Here is an 18,160-nt window from a genome sequence, read left to right as displayed (position 1 = left end):
CATCCAATCCCAAATCACATTTCCCTGAAATTTTACCATTAGAGATTCATTCTTTGATTTTAAACTTTAGTTCCTTTTAATATGTACATCATTCAGGGGAAATCAATATGTTTCTTTATGTCTCAGGTTAAATTAATTCATTGATTCAACAAATAGTCCTCAAAGAATACAGAAAAGACAGTGTAATACTGGGTAAAGGACACTGGATTTTAGCAATGAGTTCAAATCTCATCTCTGCCACTTATTACCAAAGTGATCATGAGTAAGTCATTTAATTCTCTAGGCTTCAGTTTCTTCAATTGTAAAAATGAAAGATTTTCACTAGATGATTTCTAAGGTTTCCAGATCTAACTTTATGATCCTATGAAGCTTTGATACAGGGTAGTTAGAGAAGGAACCTCACATTTGGCATCAGAGTTTCATATATAGCTTTTTTACTCACTTAGGAAAGTCATTTTAGGAGTCCATTTCCCCTGAATCTTCTATAAAATTAACAAGTTGTAGTAAATGATCTTTATGGTGCATTCTAGCTCTAAATCCTATGAGCCTCAATATCAGAGGAGTTTTTGTCTGAAATGCCCCTTGTACTGGTAAAGATAAACTATGTCATGAGCCTTAAAAATGACATGCAAACTGTACTTATAAAATATTTCTCTTGGTCAGCATCTATCACACATTGCACAAATGCTCAGTTCTAGAGTCAGCCCATAATAAAACTATGAGGTAGTTGAAGTTTATCTGTGGTGCCCTCCCAAGTTGTTTTTCACTTCATCTCTCGTTCTCTTGGCAACTCCATCCTCTAACACTGGAAAACACCTCTCTAAGTCCCATCCTTTTAGGGTCTATACTTCATGTGACTCTAAAGTGACTTGATAAACAAAGCCATGCTAAAAATGAAAACTGGTGGAGAGGTTATTTGAAAGTTCTAAGAATGGAGACATAAAAGCTCAAAGTCCACCTATTTTGACACTTATAAAAGTGAGATGGTTGAATTGGATAATCTATAAGGTCTCTTCTAGGTATATGATCTGAAATTCCAGACTTTTCACTTAAGACCTTCAATTACATTTAAAATTCTCTGATGTGTATTTGAAGAATCTAACCTGAGAGAAACAGCTTGATACAGATTCAAAAAGGCACTGCATTAGAAATCAGAAAACATTGAGGTGCTCTGTGTTTTGCTACAACTAAGCTGTGTGATTGGGTTACTCATTTGCCTTTTCTAGGCATATTTCCCCATCTATAAAACAAGAGGGTTGAACCAAGGTAAAGTAAAGAGCAATTTTGCATAGGGGAAATGTCAGGGACTGGATCAATCCTGACTGTCACTTATTTTGGTGAGCCTGGATGAAGCATTCTGAGGCTCAGTGTCTTCATCTGTGACATGATCTCCAAGGTCTCTCAGCTCTAGTATTCTATGATTCAATAAACAATTGATGCTATTTGTCTCAAGGGTATTTAAATTTTTAGGGGATTCTTCAAAACTCAATTCAATTCAATTCAAAAACCATTTTAGGGTCTTTTAGGGCCCTAAATGTCCAATATATCTAATTGATTTCTATGGTCCAGAAAATGAAGCTAGGTACTAGACATTTGAAGACTGAAGACTAAAGACTAGTCTGAAGTCTGAAACACCACCATAAAAGAGCTTACATTCTCCTGGAATGATTTAAGTGTGGCATTTCATACAGAAAGTCTTCTTAAATAAGGCAATAAGGAAGCCACTACTTTTATTTCTATATGAGGTTACTCCCCACACATACTCACTAAGAAGGTAAATAACATCTCTACCAAATGTAAAAGAATAGAGTCCTTGATATACTAGCAAAAATTTAAAAATCCCCACAACTCATTCATAGCGCAAGCCTCACTTTTCCCTCCTCTTCCAATTGAAAGTCCTTGATCCTTCCTCCTCTCTTGTAACAACTAAGTCCTAGCACAGCCTCATACATAAAAAGCAAAAAATGTTTTATATTTATTTTATATAAATTTAAATGCTTTCTCCTCAACAGAATGTAAATTCCTTGAGATCAAGGACTATTTTCTTTGTAACCTAAGCACCTGGTGCAGTGACTAGTTCTTAGTAGGCACTGAATAAATGCTGATTGATTCATGGACTGTCAAAAAGTATAACTACTTTGTCTTTCTAGTCCACATCTTTTTTCCACTCAAGTTTTTATGTCCCTGATACATTTGGAAAAGGAAGGATGGAAATACCTGTAGACAAGCAATAGAAAACCATTCTCTCCAGAGGTTGCACCTCCTCTTTGCTACTTGGCCCCAGTTGTTTTTCTAATTCTTTTCTTGGGGATGGAAGGTTATTTACTTTGTTTTAGAACTAGAAAATCCAAGGACTCCTTTGGTTCAAGAATATATTGTAAATGCTCAACACTTTCAATTACATTTTACATTCTCTGGTGTGCATTTGAGTGATGTAAACTGGAATAAACAGTCTAGTATAGATTAGAAAAAGAACTGGTCTGAAAATTAGAAAACATTCATGTTTTGTCAATGTTTTTGCTAGTGATTAAGTTATTTATTTGCCTTTCTCTTTGGCTACAAACCAATAGTGCTGGACTGAAGTAGTTACTGTGGTGACTCTATGATTTCAATCATATATTAAAACTCTTAAGCACTGTTCACTGTAGACAAGAATGAGAAAAAAAATTACACATGTATATTACCTTCTTTTACTTTCAAGTTCTTCCTCTTCAGAGGAGGTATTCAATCTTTTCTCACAAAGTCTGCATGTTGTTCCTCCAATTGATGTCTTGCTAGAAGCTTTCTGGGAAGATGACTTCTGGGTAGAGGAAGACTGAGACTGAGCCCTCCTTAAAGAAAACAGAATAAACATTAAATTAATTATAGAAATACATAATTAGACTCTTTTGAAAAAATAATCTCCACACATAAAACTAGAGCATTCGCTGCATTTTTCTGAACCTATTCTATGTTCCTCCATACATTTAGGAAGACTGACAAGGGGAAAGTAATATTTATGAATCTCTCCCACTCAGTCCCATCCTACCTAAGATATTACATAGACTTCAAATAGAGAATCTGAGTTAAGTAGAGGTAGCTGCAGGATGGAGGCATCATGTTATAGTAAAAAGAAACCCAAATTAGAAAATAAAAGATGACTTAAAATCCTGTCTCTGCTACTTATTGTATAATACTGGGCAAGTTACTTAACTTTTCTAAGCTCCAACTATCTTATTCGCCAAATGATTCCAATTCTACAGTCCCAATCAGTTCTAAATCTAAGATCCATAATGCTGTGATCCCTAAGGTCAAAAATACAGATTATTTCTAGACTGATTATGGAAAGGAAGCCCCCCAAACATATATATCTCCCAGTCCCAGAAACCAAAAAGCCAGGATCTGAATTGTGTGAGGAACAACAGACAAAGAAATAAGGTCTATGGAAGAGACCCCAAATCTCCCACCAACACAAAGTCTTGAAATTCAAGTCCCATAAGGCAATGGGGTTTGGAGAAGGGCATGCTCTGGAATCCCTTACTTTGTAAAAGAGTAGGAGTAGGGGATAGTAGGGACCTGAGTCTCTATATCTTCATCCTATAGCTTAGTGTCCCAATATATATAAGATGGCTTTGGGGAGACACTGACCTAATTGTGAACCATTAACATTCAATTGAGAGGCTACCATAGTAGTATAGAGAAAAAAAAGCACTGTGATTAGAGTCAGGAGCACAGGGATTTAAATCCCAGCTCTGCCTCTTCTTCAGATAATCTTTGACCCTCAGTTTCTGCTTCTGTAAAGTGTGGGAATTCTATGAACTTAAACACTTACAAGATAAATTGCACTAGAGATTCTTTATCAGAAATAGCTCAGACTAGTTGGCCACTAAGGGACATGCCAGCTTGGATCCTATGACTTTGGGGGATGATCTTCACTATCAGTCATTTTCTCCATGTTCCGTTCATACCATATCAAGGCTTTAAGCCCAAAGCCTGTACAAAGTTATCTTTTGATGTCCTTGAAATTGTCCATAGTCACTGGCACTGAATGTGAATCTGTTGGTTTGTTTTCTTCATGGAATAGTAATATTAACATGATATAAACATGACTGCAATGAAATATTTCTAAATATAGAGAGTTTTAGCAGATAAGCCTTAGCCAAACTGGCTGGAGGGCTTCCCTGCAATCCCTACCATCCTTCATCAGAACCATGTGAGTAGTGTTAATTCCATTATCTCTGTCAAGTAGCCTGATAAGCTATAGCTGTCAAGATTGTGAGTAAACATGGCCATGAGGGACCAAGAGTGGCCACACGCTGCCAGGATGGTCTCGGTGCTGTTGACATAGGGAATGAATGTGCAGGCATGAGGACAATGACAGCCAGTGACCTGGAATCAGCAGCCTACAATTCTAGGTAGTAATGTTAAAGTTAGTATCAGAATTTCCTTGGTCCTGGTTATACCTTCTCCAAGCCATCTGCATTATTATACTTGCCCAGAAATGTTTCATTGGAATTGAGTGAAGGAGTTAGTGACGAATTTCTGCCTTTCAGAGGAATATGAATTTTACCTCTTTCATGCTTTATGTGTAATTTGTGTGGTTTCCTCAGGATTCTACCCATGAGATCTAAATCCCAGGAGAACATGTGTGCATATGTTTGTATTGTATTACCCAAGAGAGTAAGGATCTCAGAATACATTCATTGTCTGTCTTTGGGTTCAAAGCTGAGAAGGAGACACATTACACCCCTCCCCTCACCCTACAATCCAGTCATTCTGGCCTTCTTGTTGTTCATCACATACGATACTTCATCTCTGTCTGTGCTTTTGCACTGGCAATTCCTAAAATGCTCTTCCTACTCATCCCTACTTCTTCTAATCCCTGATTTCCTTCAAATCCCTGATCAAATCCTCCCCTTCCTAATCCCCTAGTACCTACTTCTCTACAGTTTCCTTGTAACTATTTCGAATATCTTTCACATTACTATATGTAAACATAATGTATCCTCCTATTTTAGAATATTAACTTCTTGCTGGTTAGAATGATTAGAACTTAAATCTATATAATCCTAATACTTAATGCAAGGCTTGGAACACAGTAGGTTATTAATAAATGCTTTTGGATTGACTGAGTCATGGTTTTATACGAGCATAAGATTCTGAAAAGTATTTTAATAATCACCTAGTTCGAACCCCTCAGTTTATTTTCATCATTCATTCATTTTCAGCTGTAACCAAATCTCCATGACCTATTCAGGATTTTCTTGGCAAAGATTCTAGAATGGCTTGCCATTTCCAACTGGAATTCATTGTATAGATGAAGAAACTGAAGCAAACAGAATTAAGGGAATTGCCAATGGTCCCATAGCTAGTAAGTGTCTTCATCCAGATTTGAATTTAGGAAGATGTCTTCCTGATCCCAGCCCAGTGCTCTATCCACTCTGCCACCTAGCTACCTCATTTTATAGCTGAGGAGAATGAAAACAAGAGTGGTTGGGTGACTTGTCTATGATTACATACGTAGCAAGTGGAAAAATTGAGACTTAACTCTAATTGTTCTGATGCCAGATCCAAAACTTTTTAACTACACTACCATGACTCAAGTCAGTTAAAATACCTGCAAGAATGACAAATTATAATATTGTAGCCCAAGGCTATTCAATTAGTGAAGCTCCAAGATTATCTGCTGTTGTGTTTCTTTCCAAGAGTGAAGTCTTATAGGGGAAGGAGTCCTTCATCAATAATGACATGAATACTATTGACTATATTGAATGTTGTTGGGAAGACTACACTTTGGGAAAGGAATAAAGAAATAATAGAATCTACATTAGGCCATAAAAAAGACTATTTCTTTGTGATAACTTTTATGTTGGACTCCATTCCAGTTTTCTTCTATATTCCATTAGTTTTCCTTTTCAATATAGTCTTTTCTATCTCACTCCTATTTTATGGTGAATTTAGGAGAAATTGGGAAATATCTGTGAAATAAAGAGGTTAGATTAGATTATATTTAAGATTCCATCCTAAATCAAAATTCTACCATTCTATTATGGTGAGAACAGAGAATAGCACAAAGAATAATCAAAATCAGTAGCACATTCTGTACTGTCCAGGTGCCCAGGGCTTAAATTATGGAACCTCCATCATTAAAACAGGCAGCTGGAGTCAGGAAGATCTAAGTTCAAACCTAGCCTCACTTACAAATTAGGCAAATGAGTAAACCATTTAATGTTGATTTCCCTCAGTTTTCTTGGCCATAAATTGGGAATGATAGCAGCATTTACCTCACTCATTGATATGAAAATAAAATGAGATATTTTCAAACTGTTTTACAAACTTTACAATGCTATATGTTTTATTATTATCATTATTATTGTTAATAATACAATTATATTAATTTTTGTTGTTTTCAGTCATTTCAATTATGTCCAACTCTTCATGACCCCATTGACAAAGATCCTGGAGAGGTTTGCCATTTCCTTCTCCAGTGCACTTTTCAGATGAGGAACTTGGGCAAACAGGGTGAAGTGACTTGCCTAGGGTCACGTAGCTAGTGACTAAGGCCAGATTTGAACTCAGGAAGATTAGTCTTCCTGACTTCAGCCCAAAACTCTACCCACCACACTATATAGTGGCCTACAATGATATTTAAAATATAGCAAATGATTATTTACAATAATAATAGCTAGCATTTATGAAGAACTTTAATGTTTACATTATGATTAATAATAATAACCAATAATATCTGGAATATATCAATGACTCTAAAGTCAAAAGTCTTGGATTCAAATTTCACTTCTGAAGCTTATGCATGGAATTTACTAGAAGCCCAGAATTTACCACTTTCTTTTCATATATTTTCCTCAATTATATGCACATGCAGATAATAATTTTAATAATCATCAGCTGACATTTTGTGATTCATGTTCTCCCTATCCTCTCCCTCTCCTTGAGATGTCAGATAACACAATAGAGGTAATGATGTGCTATCATAAAATACATATTTCCATATTCATTGTATTGTAAAAGAAGACATATCACTTATACAAGAAAAAACTCATAAAGGAAATAAACGGAAATTTGTATGCTTCAATCTGCATTCAGACTCTGTCAGTTCTTTCTATGAGGTTGATAGCCTTTTTCTTCTTGAGTCCCTATGTGTGTGACCTTAAACAAGTCACTTGATACCTTTAGGGCTCAGTTTCCTAATTTATTAAATGCCTGGATTAGACTTTGAGATCCCTTCTACCTTTAGATCACTGATCTATTTATTCTCATCTCAGTGTCTTCAACTAGCAGATCTCCAAACTGAATTTCATGTCCATGCTATCTGCCCTCTCCCCACAGCATACTGCCAAAAATTTCTGGATTTCCAGAAGAAAGAGAAGTATATCTGGCCAGAATACCTCCTCCTTTGTTTTGTGACTTTAATGTCACCTTATATTCTTCCCACTCCAAATTCCAATAATTATCCTTTTGGGGACCTCTGAATAAATTTTAGAGTAACTTGCAAGGAATTTCAACTTACTTTTTGGCTGCATATTCTTCCAGAAGATACCTGGTCTGAATATTTCGATATGACTGGTCAAAGTGTTTGTGTCTCTTCTGGTAGAAGGGCAATGAAACCGATGACATTTTTGCTTCCTCCTGCAAATGAGAAAAAGTACTTCAGCACTGTTTAATGAGGATTCTCAAATACATCTGTGATTCTCTAGTCAATGGTATTAATATTCATTATGTTGTAAAATACAAACCTGATCTAGTTAATGGGCCAATTCAGGAGGCATTAGGTGACTCAAAGAAAATACATAGATTGGAGGTCATTAAGATACCACTCTTTTATCCTTCCCTACAATTTGACTTCCCAATCTATACAATGAAGTTGCACTACATGATCCTTAAGATTACTTCAGCTCCATTACTTATTGAGTGCCTGAAGATCATTAGGATTAAAAAATAGAAAGAGAGAGAAAATAGTATCTTAATATGGTCAACTTTGATAGGATCTATTTTCATTGCCATTTATAGATAATTTCAGGAGTTCTGAGAAGGCCAGGGTGTGGTTTCAGAGGAGTAGGAAAGAATCTAACAACCTTGGAAACATTTGGAATCACAAATCAAATTATTTTGAAAGAATATAATTGTCAAAGTAGGAAGGTGACTTGAGGAAGCTGTTTGATAATGGCACACCAGGAGAGACAATCTGTGTTAGATTAATAGAGGAGAGCTCTCCAAACTCCCAAATCAATACAACTTCCATTATATACCACGATGATTTCACTAGCTTACTTTTCCTTATTAATCACTAGACAAACAAGTTGAGTGTCAAAGACTTTGTGTTCAAGACTATCTTAAGGCATGGGTAGACTATTACCCACAAGAAATATAATTTTTAAACTCCATTCAAAGCACATAAATATTATGAACACAAAGGACTATTACAGCTTTTTCAACCTAAGGTGTTGAGTTTCATTTTCTCTGTTCAGGATCCTTTAGGTAAAAGGAAATGTCAGGGTTGAGGATGAGGAACAAAAAGTGGGAGGAAGGAATGGGCAAAGGACAAGCATTAATATTTGAGTAGCTCTCAACTATGTGTCTATTACTATGATTTTCTATCAAGTTAATCTTTTAAATTAGGTTTCTTTATGTTAACTGCTGGCTGTCTCCCCATATTACCTGCTGAAATGCTCAAAAACTTCATAGCTTTATTTATTCTTATTTAAAGTGTTATCAATGCTGTTTGTTTCTATATCTATCATTTATGACGTATTCTTTTCTCCCACTTACTACCACACACAGTCTTCTTTTGAAACAAAAAAACAAACATTTAAGCAAACCATGTTTTTTTATGTTTTGTGCTTTATTGAGAAAATTATAATACCACTGAAAAAATTATAAAACAACAGCAAGTTACAAATAGATAAATGAACTAAATGTGAAAGATTATACAACAAAAAATAAGAATCAAAATACAGTGTGAAAGAGTATCTTTCCATAGTCAAGGAAGAATATTTCTGAAAAAATATATCATATAATCCCCCATTTCCCCAAAGAAAGGAGAGGGGGGAAATTCCTTTATATTGTTCTTGTTTTTGGTAGAATCTTTGTGTATATCATACTCATGGTTCTTCTTTATTCACTTTAGATCCGTAAACGTAAGCTTTTCCATGATTCTTTAAATTCCTCTTATTTATCATTTTTATCATTTTCATTATAGCTAATACTATAGCTAGTTAAGACATTCCTAAATTGATGTTTTTTTAATTTCCAATTTTTTACTAAAAGTGTGTTACTACTGATTTTTCCCTTTCTAAGTGTGTGTGCCCCATTGAGGACATATCCCTAACTGTGGGATTTCTGGAACAAAGAGAACAAATAATTTAATCACTTTACTAATTCCAAATTGTTTTCCAAAATGGTCAGACCAATTCACAGTTTCACCAACAATGTATTTGGATGCTTGATTTCCTATGCCATTTCCAATATTGATGATTTATTTTTGTCATATTGCCAATTTACTGGGTATAAAGTGTAAAGCCAGAGTAATTTTATTTTGTATTTATCTTAGTAGTAATTTGTAATAATCTATATGAGTATTAATAATTTGCAATTGTCTTTTTTCAATCATGTGACCTGTTTGGTTATATTCTTTGATCATTTATCATGCTTCTTAATCATATATTTGTATTCATTTTCCATATAGTTTAGAATTTGACATTTATCAGATATTTGATGAGAATATTTTCCCAATTAATAGTTTCCCAGCTTATCCTAGATGTATTGATTTTGTTTGTGCAAAACATTTCAATTTTACATAATGAACTAATATATTTTCTTTTTTATGAGTTCTTATTCAGTTAAGAATTCTCCCTCGCCATAGTTGAGAAAGATATTCTCTTGTATTTTAATCTAATTTTAATTTTTATTGTGTACTCTTTTACATTTATGTCTCATGTCCATTTGCAACTTTCTGTGATTTCATAATTTTTTCAACTATTTCATAGAGGAGCGAAAATATATAAGGATTAATAGTATTGTTCCAGAAGGCATGGAAAGTCTACAGCAATACCAGCATTAATTTTGAGTGCCATATTTTCAGGAAGACAAACTGATTTGTCCAAAGTAGGGTGAATAATGTGGTGAGAGAAATAACAGTCATGCTGTCTATTGAAGGAATTTAGGGTGTTTAATCTGGAGAAAAAACAATTTGGACATGGCAGATCTTCAATAATCTAAAGGGCTATCACATTGAACTGCTTAGCCCCAGAGAAGAGAAGTAGGAATAAATATGAAGACATTGTAGAAAGGCATATTTGGGCTCAATATCAGAAAAACAAACAAAACAAAACCCTTTTTTGGCAATTAGAGCTATTCAAAAGTAGAATGGATTACCTGAAAATATGAGAATTGTTTTCATTTGGATGGGACATACAAGAAAGCTACATAATAGAAAACAGAGTACCAGATTCTGAATCAGAATACCTAGGTTTAAATCGTACTCCAGTCATGAACCATGTGATCTCTGATAACAAGAAAATTTTTTTTCTGGGTCTTAATTTCATCATCTCTAAAAAGAAAGTATTGAATTAGATGATCTCTAAATTTTTGAGCTCATAATTACATTTTGATTATTTTAAAACATGATATGAGTTGGTTTTTTTCCCCTGGGGGCAATGGAAGGGAAAGGATGACCCAGAATTGCACTGGATATTTGGGGTCAAGGCAACCTTAAATTTATAATTTGCATCAGAAAAGTCACAACGTGTATAACCCAATGACTACATTTAATGTTCTGTTTTAAAGGCAATGCCCATGGTAAAGGTCAGCACTATTGAAGCCTTTTGGAAACAGCTGATTAAGTACCTTTAAAAAAGCCTTACCATACCTCCCACAAGCAGGCACATACTCAGCACTCAATAACTACTTGTCAAATTAATTAGACACTTGTTTAGTATCACAAACAATGTATGGACACACAGTTATTCAAATCCGTGCATAGAAGCAAGGGGTGTACTTTCTAGAGATTAGAGAAATGGGATTACATTTAAAGAATTTTTCCTTTTATTCCTAGACCCATTCTTTCAATAAATTATATATCTGTTCCTTACCTTGGTTACAACACAAGGAAAAAAGCACTATCTACAAGATGTAGCTCAGATATCCTTTGATGAATATAGTTCAGTATGTCCTTACATTCTTGGAAGTAAGGTTTCGGGGGCTAAACAGAAACTTGAATTCAGTTCTAATCTTTGTACTTGGTGGTTTAATCTAGAGTTCTATGGTTTTCAGACCCTTTCTAAGGAATTCTTAGTGAGGTATGGGTAGGAATAGATGGCCTATAAATCTTCCAGTTTTCCATTCAATATTTCTTCCACAAATATGCCTACTTTTCAAGTGTGCTTCTTTCATGATTTTTCTTAGTCCTAGGCCCCATGGAGATTCACACTCTAACACTGACCTCATCCTGAATTATTCTCAAACATTCTGAGTCTGCTAACACACAGCTGCTGCTGCTGTCACTTTTACCTCTCAGTTTGTCCTCTGCCAAGCAGGGCCTTAAAACTATGTCTATATACACATAGAAGTCCCTGCCATGGTGACTGCTTACACACCCAGCTAAATACTATGATAGTCTTTTGGAAAAGGTATCCCTTACAGTGTAAAACATAGAATTGCTTTTTTAAACCAGAGGGAACCTTAGAAATCACCCAATCCATACATCTTTGCTTTTTAGGTGAGGCAAATGGTTTGCTCAAGGTTACACAGTCAGTTAGTGACAGAGAAAAGGACCAGAACTCAGATCTCTTGACTCCTAACCCAATTATCTTTTCACTCTACCACACTGAACACATTCTGAACTACAAAACAAATTTGGATATGATGGATAGTGGTGGAGAACCAGAAAATGATCCTGCCTGTGATGAGAGACTATGTTGCCAATTGTCCACACTTCCTTTTTATCATCTGTGCCTCCTGCACCACTAAATCCCTTTTCAACAACTCTCTTTCCTATTAAAACCTCCTTTACCCAATTCTCTTTTGCTGGGAAAAGCAATCCTAGACATGCAACTATCAGTTCTATGGGTCACTGAGTTTTTGCTCATTAAAACAGTGAAAGGATCTATTTTTTCCAATAAAGGTGTCCCAAAAGTCTTAGTCCAATTGTAAGCTTCAAAAACTTTTTAAGCAAAAATAACCTTTTAAGCTTTAATATCTTTAAGCTGCATTAAAACTTTTAGGACATCTTTATCTTTGAATTCTATGCATTTTCCCTTGCAACAAACATATTTATTGTCTACACAATACCACATGCTACATGCTGGAAAAAAATAAAATATGGTATTAACTTTCAGGTAGCTTACAATCTATTAGGAGAAATAAGAGAAAGAATCAAGTAATTACAAATAAAAAGTAGTGTTTATATTGTGCTTTAAAACTTACAGCTTTATTACATGGGTTGAGGAGGATATGATTGGGGATGTAGTCTCTAAATGATCATCCTAGTGCAAACATTAACAGCATGGAAGTAGTCTGATCAAGAACACATGTACTCAATGAAATTGCATATCGGTTATGGAAAAGGTTGGGGGAAGGGGAGGGAGAAATAGAATATGATTTTTGTAACCAAGGAATAATGTTTGAAATTGACCAAATAAAATTTTAAAAAAAGATTTACAAAGTAGTTTACAAATACAATCCATACAAAAATATGGAAACTGAGGCAAATACTGTTTAAATGAGTTGCCTGGAGACATATAGTTGTCTTAGTCAGGATTGAAATTCAAGTCTTCCTGACTCCATGTCTAGCACTCTATCAACTGTGTCACCTACCAGTCTCACAAAGTAAACTAAAATATAAATTAGACTGTGCTACATGAAAGAAAAGAACAGAGTACTACAGGTGAAATAAGGAGAGAAAGATATGTCTAGTTGAAAAATCAGGCAGTCAGTCACTACCCCAATTCAGGGCTGAAGGATGTAAGTGGTCATCGAAAACAACCTAGTCTTAAAAAAGCAAGTCCTAATTACAGCAAGGAGCTATCTAGTCATTCCTTGGGCTTTTAGTGAAACCTTGACTTCCTGAGGTAGGTTACTCCACTTTTGTTTAAAAGTTTTGATTTGTTAAAAAGTTTTGATTTGGTTTTCCTTACAAATACAATCCATACAATAATCTTAGCAGGAAGATATTATTATTATCTCCATTTTTACAGGTATGGAAACTGAGGCAAATACAGTTTAAATGAATTGCCTGGAGACACATAGCTAATAAGAATCTTAGTAAGGATTCAAACTTTTGTTTACTTTTAAAATAACCAGAATTTGTCTCCCATATATTGCAGGTAGTTCTGCTCTCTGAAATTAGGGAAAACTCCCATAATCCCTTGTTCTTATAATATATCTTTGAGTACTTGAAGACAGTTATCTTGTCTTCACTGTCTTTGCCAGGATAAACATCCCTACTTCTTTCAAATGGTTTTTAAACAGCATCATACAGGTAGTCATTCCTGAATTGTATCTTGAAGAAAATAGGAAGGATTTTAATTGCTGTCATTTCTAAAAGATATCCTAGAATTCCAAAATATAAGTATTAAAAGAGGCCTTGGTGCCAGTCCAGTCCAAAATGCTTAATTTTTCAGATGAAGAAATTGAAGCTCTGAATACTTAAGCAACTTGCCCATGGTTACATATTCCCTGAATAATGAAATTAATACTAAGTATATCGTCGACAAGCAGTCCTCAATATCTGATGACAGTGTAACATTTCTTTCTGGTGTTGTAACTCTTTAACTTGACAGTGACCTTCTTTAAGTGTCTCTAGGAAGCAAACTAAACTCAGGGTACACAAATAGTCACAGCTTTTTGTTCTATTTGGGGTACTCAGGAGGTGCACTCCCTATTCGTTATAAATTTTGCTCCTTCTATCAGAAAAGTTTTCGAAAAAATTCAATTGTTTCTTCCCAGAGTTAGGAATTGAAACTAAGTTTTTAAATGAGCACATTTTTACAGGCTTGGTGGGCATAAGGGCAGAAGTTCTAAATCCTGTGTTCCTTATACATCATCATACTACTTCAAAATTCTCTCTAAATTATATTTTTGAGAGGAAGATTCCTTTTCTCAGGCAATAGTCATTCTAGCAGCTCCATCAAAATTATAGGAGGAAAAAATTAACTTTTTATAAGCCTTCCTGAAAGAAGGAATAAAATATAGTGCAAGGCAAAAATGTACCTCCTGGGTAAGCTAAATAGAAAAGAAAAGGGAAAAAGTCATCATAACATGTAGATCTTGGGCTCAGTTTGCTTGCCAGAGACTCTTAAAGAAAGCCCCTATCAGGTTAAGAAATTACCACACCAGAATGAAATGTTACACTGTCATCAAATATTGAGGACTGTTTGTCGATGATATGCTTAGCATTCATTCCACTCTGCAAGGAATATTTTGAGACCAGCTCTTCCATGCCATCTAAAGACAGAGGACAAGAACCAGGGGCAATGAGTGAAAATTATAGGGAGGCAGATATCAACTTGATGTAAGGAAAAACTTCCTAACAATTAGAGCTATGCCAAAGTGGAATGAACTGCCTAGCAACATAACAGATTTCCCCTCATCAGATGGCTTCAAGTAGACCAGTTGTCCAGAATGCAGTAAAAGGAAATTGTATTCATTTATGACTTGGACTAAGTGGCCCCTGAGGCTGCTTCAAATTCTGATTTCGTGATTTGTGAAAGTATTTTAATATAGAAATTTAAGGAAATTGCTAAGTATTCATTTCAGTTTGATGAGTATTATAGTATCATTCACAAACTGAATTAGCAATTACCCTATGTTTACATGAAGGATATGTGATTGTGCCCATGTTGGGGAACTCCTGGAATGGAAACTCTGTCCCTTGATATAATCCATCTATGACTTAGTAGATCAAAGACCATAGCTTTAGAGCTGGAAAGGGCCTTAGATGTCATCTAAACTAATCTCTTTATTTTATGGATGATAAAACTTCATGCCAGAGAAGTCAAATAACTCCTCCAAGGTTACACAAAAGCAATGTTCAAGCTGGATAGGAACCCTGGTCTTCCTAAATCCAGTGCCTAATTGGTATAAAGCTAAAATGTGAATTTCATGATACACCCCAAATACCTAAGCAAAAATGTTATTCTGCACATAAGACAATCTACCTCTAGCGAACAATAAACATAACATTTCTGTAGGATTAGAGCTTGACAAAGTTCATTTCTTACAGTCATTCTATAAGGTACATAGTCTTATTATTACTTTTCTCAATTTGCATATGAAAAAAAAATTTACAGTTGAAAGATTAAGTAGCTTACTTATGTTCACAGAGCTAAATGGCAGAGCCAGAATTAAAACCCAGTTGTTCTGATATCAATTGCAATATTCTCTCTATTGCCCAGAGGATCAAAGGATGATGTCTTATGGATCCTTATTGACTTTGGTAAACTTCTTCAAAAATATTTTCAAAATAAACCATCGTAAAAATATGGTAATTATGTGTAAAATATCAAAAAGTCATATAGTTAGAGCTGGAAGGGGCCTAAGAGAGCCTCCAGTCCAATTTCCTTATTTTATAGATGAGGAAACTGAGGTCCTAAAAGGGAAATAAGTTGAACAAGGTCATGAGTAGTGTCAGAGCCAGGATTTTAATGCAGGATTTAACTAGGACTCTCAGACTCTTTTCATTATACTTTACTGCCTCTCAATCCTCAATGATGAATTCCTTTGGGATTTGATGGCTGGCCTCAGGAAACTGACATTTTTCCAAATATTTTTACCAAATATGTCTCAAATATTTTTCCAAATAAATTATCACTTACTAAAACATTTGGAGCCACATTATGGGTGGCCTCGGGTGTGTCTTCAACTACTTTAGCGTACTTTTTGCTATAAAGAAGCTGAAGCTTAAAGGTACATCATGCATGCTACCAAAATAAGCAATGAATAACTGAGTAGAGTATAAGACAGAGTAATTTATCATTTTTAGAAAAGGCCTACTTTCCCAATAGCTGATATAATGCTTATATATTTCAAATTTGAGTGAATTAAAAGTAATCATCTCTTATGTGTTATATGATAATCATCTCTGGAGGGATTTTTTGCATTAATTAAATAAGAGCCATAAGAATCATTGCAGTGTATTAAATAGAAGGCTAGGCCTAAAGTCAGGAAAATGTGGGTTCAAATCCTGGTTCTCATTTATGCTGTCCAAGTGACTCTGCACAAGTCACTTAACCTCTCAAAGTCTCAATCAGCTCTCAAAGACTATATAGTTTTAATGAATTCCAAACTTGTGACAGTAGAGAAATTTTCATATCAGGAGTTTCCAGCATTAGGGAAATCACAGTCCTAAATCAAAAATAAATGCACAACCACACACCCAAACGAAACACCCTGAGTCTGCCTTAATTTAATGTCTACATCACCCACAATGCTGCAACTTCAACTACTAAAAAGATTTACCTAGAATGCCTTTTAAAAATTTGGCTGTTCTCTTTGCTCTATAAATACAGCTACTTTTCTAACCAAGTAATAAAATATATGAAATGATATAAGATAAAAAAGTTAGATGCTTCCAAACACTGCATCCCCTGTTATCCTTCATTAGTGTCTATTCAATGACACTGTGTTCAGTCATTCAATTCCACTATCTTTTTCTTCCAGATATACTTTCAAAAGCTCACCTAGATTGGGCAAAGACTCTATTGGATAGAATTCCGCTGAAATTTTCAAAAGGATTATAACACATCAAAAAGAGTAAAGAAGAAAGAAAGAAAGAAAAAGCAGCTCTCTAATGGCTAGAGTTCTAAGGCAGTTTCTTGAAAAGTCTTAATATGACCAATATACCATCATTTTTCCCCTACTCCCACTAAGGAACCTAGACTAAATGATCTATATTTCTTTCTTTCTTTTTTTTCTTGGCTGCTTTTTCATCATATGTCAAAGAAGAATAATCTAAGTCCCCAGGTGTGCAGCACATTATTCTATTTTATGTTATTTCCATTCCATATTCTCCTAGGGAATTCATTCAGACAACTGCAACAAAATTCCAAAAGCCATCCAACTGTCTGAGTCTACCTATGAGTACTATGAAGGATGCAAGTACCCCCAAAAAAGGCATAGAGACAAATTACTTTAGAGACTACTAAAATGTTGAAATAATAATAATGACCATTACTGTGAAGGATAAGTAGACACATACTAATTCAAACCTGGTCGATGGGTTTTTATCCCTCAAGGTCCTTTGGAACATCTCTTTCTGAAATGAATAAAACATTTCTAATATCTCCAATATAGGCTTGGAATATACATACCTCTGCTCCTTGCTTACTCTGAAACTGATCACGTTTGCCACTATGAGAGAGATTTGTATAAAATTATTCTCCAAAATTATTTTTTGTTTCTACACTCTATCAAGTTGAGGGAGGGGGGAAGAAAAGAAAACTTACCTGGAGAGATATTTAACTAGCCCAAGAGAAGAGGAGATCTTCCCCACCCAGCTCACCAAGCCCTAGCTGAGGAAAACAAAAATAATTTCTGTCTTGAAAGCTCCTGCCCTTTCCCTCCCCATTTATGGCCAGAGAGTATTCTATATATAGAATAGAGGGAGTTCTTCTCCCCAAATTGACAACTACATAATAAATTCTAGGGCTAATCTTAATTAAAGGAGACCCCTCCAATTCCCAAGATTTATGAAATTTCCTCCAAATTGAACACAATGCAAAAAACAAAAGATGAAAGAGGGGAAAATCATTACTCTACTCCAAGATAAGTGTTTTTTCTTACATAAAAGATTATAATAAAGGAAACTAAGTTTTCAGAGGAGGGAAGGAGACAACTTTTTCATTTCTTTTTTATCTTTGATTGTTAAATGTGAATTCATTGCTGAGTTTTAAGCCTTCTAAGCCAAATGTCAGTCCTTCTGATTTAAACACTGTGCTTCCCTGGCATGTAAAATGATATTCCTTGATGAGTCTTTAATTACTGTTTGAATTTCAATAAACATTATTGCCATTTGTTAAGCCATGTCAAACAAATAAAAAAAAGCCCTCTGTGCATCCAAGGAGAGAAAGATTCCAATATCTGACCACAGTTTGCTGGATTCAAATGCTTGTTATCAGTATCAGTATCACCAGCTTTCATCCCACATTAGTTTATTTAAGAATTTTAA

The 18,160-nt window shown here is 34.8% G+C and overlaps 1 protein-coding gene across 2 annotated transcripts in view; it reads right to left on the bottom strand.

The window, feature by feature from the left end:
- The window catches only part of MYOM2 (myomesin 2), a 163,527-nt gene extending 145,937 nt beyond the window's left edge, over positions 1–17,590 (bottom strand). Inside the window, exons 1-4 of one of the 2 annotated variants that reach the window (XM_007476226.3) lie at positions 17,439–17,537; positions 17,304–17,343; positions 7,508–7,626; positions 2,685–2,831 (exon numbers count right to left, since the gene is read on the bottom strand). In XM_007476226.3, coding sequence (XP_007476288.2) covers positions 2,685–2,831; positions 7,508–7,614 — 254 coding nt within the window. In that variant the 5' untranslated portion in view covers positions 7,615–7,626; positions 17,304–17,343; positions 17,439–17,537. Of the gene's footprint in view, positions 1–2,684; positions 2,832–7,507; positions 7,627–17,303; positions 17,344–17,438 lie in introns of both variants that reach the window. The other variant, XM_001381469.3, reaches the window with a different exon arrangement.
- Between the last annotated feature and the right edge of the window lie 570 nt (positions 17,591–18,160).

The sequence above is a fragment of the Monodelphis domestica genome, chromosome 1 (assembly GCF_027887165.1).
Source record: "Monodelphis domestica isolate mMonDom1 chromosome 1, mMonDom1.pri, whole genome shotgun sequence".
Lineage (NCBI taxonomy): Eukaryota > Metazoa > Chordata > Mammalia > Didelphimorphia > Didelphidae > Monodelphis > Monodelphis domestica.
This window is presented reverse-complemented; position numbering and strand designations above follow the sequence as displayed.